Source organism: Mesitornis unicolor, unplaced genomic scaffold, assembly GCF_000695765.1.
Source record: "Mesitornis unicolor isolate BGI_N332 unplaced genomic scaffold, ASM69576v1 scaffold5092, whole genome shotgun sequence".
Lineage (NCBI taxonomy): Eukaryota > Metazoa > Chordata > Aves > Mesitornithiformes > Mesitornithidae > Mesitornis > Mesitornis unicolor.
In genome coordinates this window covers 55833-59299 of record NW_010168350.1, presented here as the reverse complement: position 1 = coordinate 59299, position 3467 = coordinate 55833, and the positions used below count along the sequence as shown (strand labels likewise).

General features: G+C 58.3%; 1 protein-coding gene across 1 annotated transcript in view; it reads left to right on the top strand.

Annotated features, from left to right (window-relative positions):
• Positions 1–1634, top strand: part of PROX2 (prospero homeobox 2) — a 2951-nt gene extending 1317 nt beyond the window's left edge. Inside the window, exons 3-5 of the mRNA XM_010178973.1 lie at positions 601–708; positions 1153–1347; positions 1449–1634. Of these exons, the coding sequence (XP_010177275.1) occupies positions 601–708; positions 1153–1347; positions 1449–1634 (489 nt within the window). The remainder of the gene's footprint in view (positions 1–600; positions 709–1152; positions 1348–1448) is intronic.
• Positions 1635–3467: the final 1833 nt, after the last annotated feature.

Genomic DNA, 3467 nt, shown 5'->3' with positions numbered 1-3467 from the left:
GGCAGCGGCTCTCGTGGGAGCCCCTCTGCTCCAAAGAGGGGTGCTCTGGAGTCCCTCGACTTGCACTGGGGAACCGCCAAACTGAGGTCGTCGGTCGTGAGACAGCAGCAGCAGCAGCATCCTCTGCCCCTGAGCCCTGCCAACGTGGAGAGCCTGGCGTTGCTGCCGGCTGGCAGGGATGGCCATGGGGAGCTGCAGGCTGGGATGAATGGGGTGCTTCTTGCCTCCACCCATATATCCTTTTGGGGCAGCTGGAGAGGTCCCTGGGCTGGGGCGTGCTCCCCTTATCTTCTGGAGCCACAGCTTGGTACAGCCCTTGCTGGTCTCCCCAGGGCCAAGGTCCTAAAGGGGTCCTGAGCCATGGAGGGGCACTGCTGCTCCTCAGGGTTGGCTAGATGCTGTAGCGTAGCTGGGGGTAGAAGTCAGGAGATCCCAGGCCTGGGATGCCAGAGAGAAAAGCCAGTGGCTGCTTGTCCGGGGACAAACACCCCCCATGCAGGCCATGGGCAGGGGTTATCGCAGGAACCAGGTATGTGTGTGCCAGGGATGTGCCGAGCCGGTCAGGCTGCTGCATGCAGGATTTCCTTGACCCCATGGCAGATGCAGGAGGCACTGACTCCCGGCCACTTGAAGAAGGCCAAGCTGATGTTCTTCTTCACCCGCTACCCCAGCTCCACTCTGCTGAAAACCTACTTCCTTGACGTGCAGGTAAAACAGCAGCACCCAGCACAGGGCTCCTGTGCAGCATGGCACCCAGATCGCCTCGCCGGGGAAGAGCAGGGAAGGGGATGCTCTCGTGTCCCTCCTGCACCTCGCTGGCAGGAGCAGGGGGACAGAATCCTCTTTGGCACAAGCTGCCCTGGAGTGGATACTTGGGGTCACAGCAGACCTGGGCTGCCAGGTTTTGCTCTGTGTGATGGAGGCATTGCGATAAAGACACATTGTGAACGTGCCTCTCCACTGCAGGGCTGGTGGGATCCGAATCTCAGTGGGGAGAGGCACCATGGACACCCCCATGTCACAGCCCTGGCTGGTGCTTTTGCACCCCCAGGACAGGGCTGGGTGTGGGGCCAGTGGACGTGGCTGGGCTTGTGGGTGCCCATGGGTCAGGAGGCTCCAGTAACGCCCGTCCTCTGGCTCTTTCCCCTGCAGTTCAGCCGCTGCATCACCTCCCAGCTCATCAAGTGGTTCAGCAACTTCCGCGAGTTTTACTACATCCAGGTGGAGAAGTTTGCCCGGCAGGCCCTCCTGGAGGGCGTCACGGATGCCGGCACCCTCCGGGTCTCCCGGGACTCAGAGCTCTTCTGTGCCCTCAACACGCACTATAACAAGGGAAACAGCTTTGAGGTGAGGAGGGGGAGGTGGAGGCAGAGGCTGGCGGGGTTTGCAGGGGCGAAGGGGAGCTGGGGACCCAGTGGTGCTGGGGGCTGATGCCCGTCTCACTGCAGGTGCCGGGGCGGTTCCTGGAGGTGGCCAGCCTGACGCTGCGGGAGTTCTTCAGCGCCGTCAGGGCGGGCAAGGATGCTGACCCCTCCTGGAAGAAACCCATTTACAAAATCATTTCCAAACTGGACAGTGACATCCCAGAAGGGTTCAAAGCCACTGGCTGCTCCCAGGAACTGCTCCGCAGCTGAGTCTCCACGAAAGCAGCCCTGGGTCCTGTGTGCAGCCCCCATATGCTAGGCACCTCCTGGGCACTCTGCACAGCAGCCATTATTCTGACTGCTCTCTGTCTGGTAAGACAGCTCCTTGGGTGAGCTCTATTGCTTGCCTCAGGCGCTGGGATTTTATGCTGTGTTTTATTCCCCTGCTCAAAGCCGGCGAGGTCCTGCTGGAGATCCTTGGAGGGAAGGAATGGAGATGAAGTGATGAGGTTGGAGCCTGGGAAATCGCCCTGTCCCAGCTCTCCCCATGACCCTGGGCAAGCTTCCTCCCTTCTCTTTTCCAAGGGGCTGCAGATCGGGTCAAGCAGCCTCTGTTTGTAAAGCAGGCAGAGGTCCTGGCAGCTGGCAAAGTTTTCTTGGCGCAGCAGACCAGTGGATGTGCCCGGTCCACCCGCACGCCTCGGTTTCTGTCCAGATACAACACATCAGTGCCCAAAGAAAACAGCTGGAGAATTCCAGCATCTTGAATACCCCATGAGGATGGTTGACCCTGTCTGGGAGTTGTACAAACAGTGTTTGTCGTAGCCAGCACAAACAACTCCCCCCCCCCATCCCACTCCCCTGTGCTGCTTGGCAAAAGCCCTCCATGCAGCTGCGTGCCAGGGCCAAGCAGGCGAGTGTGTGCTGGTGGGAGCATCCTGGGAGTGACAGCTCATCAGCAGTGTCACCCCTCCTGATGCTGGAGGAGAGCAGAGGGTGCAGCCGGCACCATTCGGCCCTGCTACCATCCCCCGTGGGCCCAATGCCTGGGGGGAGAGCACCGTGTTAAACACCCACCCGCACCCCCTTACACTGCACTGCTGGCAAAACTGCCCTGAACACCTCAGCTCTGCAAAGAGGAGCACATTATCTGGGACCTGTCACTCCTGTGGGTTTTAACAGAAGTTATCCCTGCTGGTGAGGAGTTGGGCCCTGAGGTTTGCAGCCCCATTGCTATAGGGGTGTAAACCCAAGGAGGTTTCTTTTCCCTATGACCAGGAGTCAGTGACCACTTTTACACTCGACAGAGCGTGGTGAAGTGTTTTGCATTAAGGGCTCTCGTGTCCTGTCTGAGGTGGTGGTGGGGAGGGAAAGGCTGTGAAGTGGAGCAAGGTCCTGGGAAAGGCACGGGAGGAAGGCTCTGGGAGGGCAGCGGTGTCTTAACTATGGCTGAGCACTGACATCCCTGTGCAAAACACCTGGGGAGAAGAAGATTGGGAAGAGGTCAAGATGCTGTTGGATGTGCAGCAAGGTGCCAGCTGGGCACTAGAGCACAGCAAGCAACATGGGAGAGGAAAATCTCAACTCCAGCACCAGACCAGCACACAGGGTGATCCACAGGCATCTGCAGGGGTAAGGAAGCGTGTGACAACGCCAGCGCAGGATGGGGTCTCCGAAATAGGGGCGGTTTTACAGTGGTTCTCCCCGTGGTGACTGCAGCTGGCCAGATTTCCTGCTTGCTTATGTTCATTTCTTGAGGTTTGTGTATTTTACAACCCCAACGCCAAATTTCCTCAATCCATTTTTAAATAAACGCAGAGTTTGTTACCCCTTTACACTCCTAGAAGCCTATTTGATAACTTTTGAGCTAATGTGGTACCCTGGGGATGTCTTGTCTTTTGTTGAGAAAAGAGTAACAGCACGGCAAAAGGGCTTACTCCTCCTGCTGCATCCCTGCGGGGCCGAGCAGCCCCTACGAACACAGCTGCTGGTTTAAACCTGCACCCTCACCCCAGTGCCTCGGGGTTGGTCTGCTCCAAAGTGCAACTCGTCAGGAGGACCAGGAAGGAGGAGCTGGAGACAGAGGGAGACACATCCCAAATC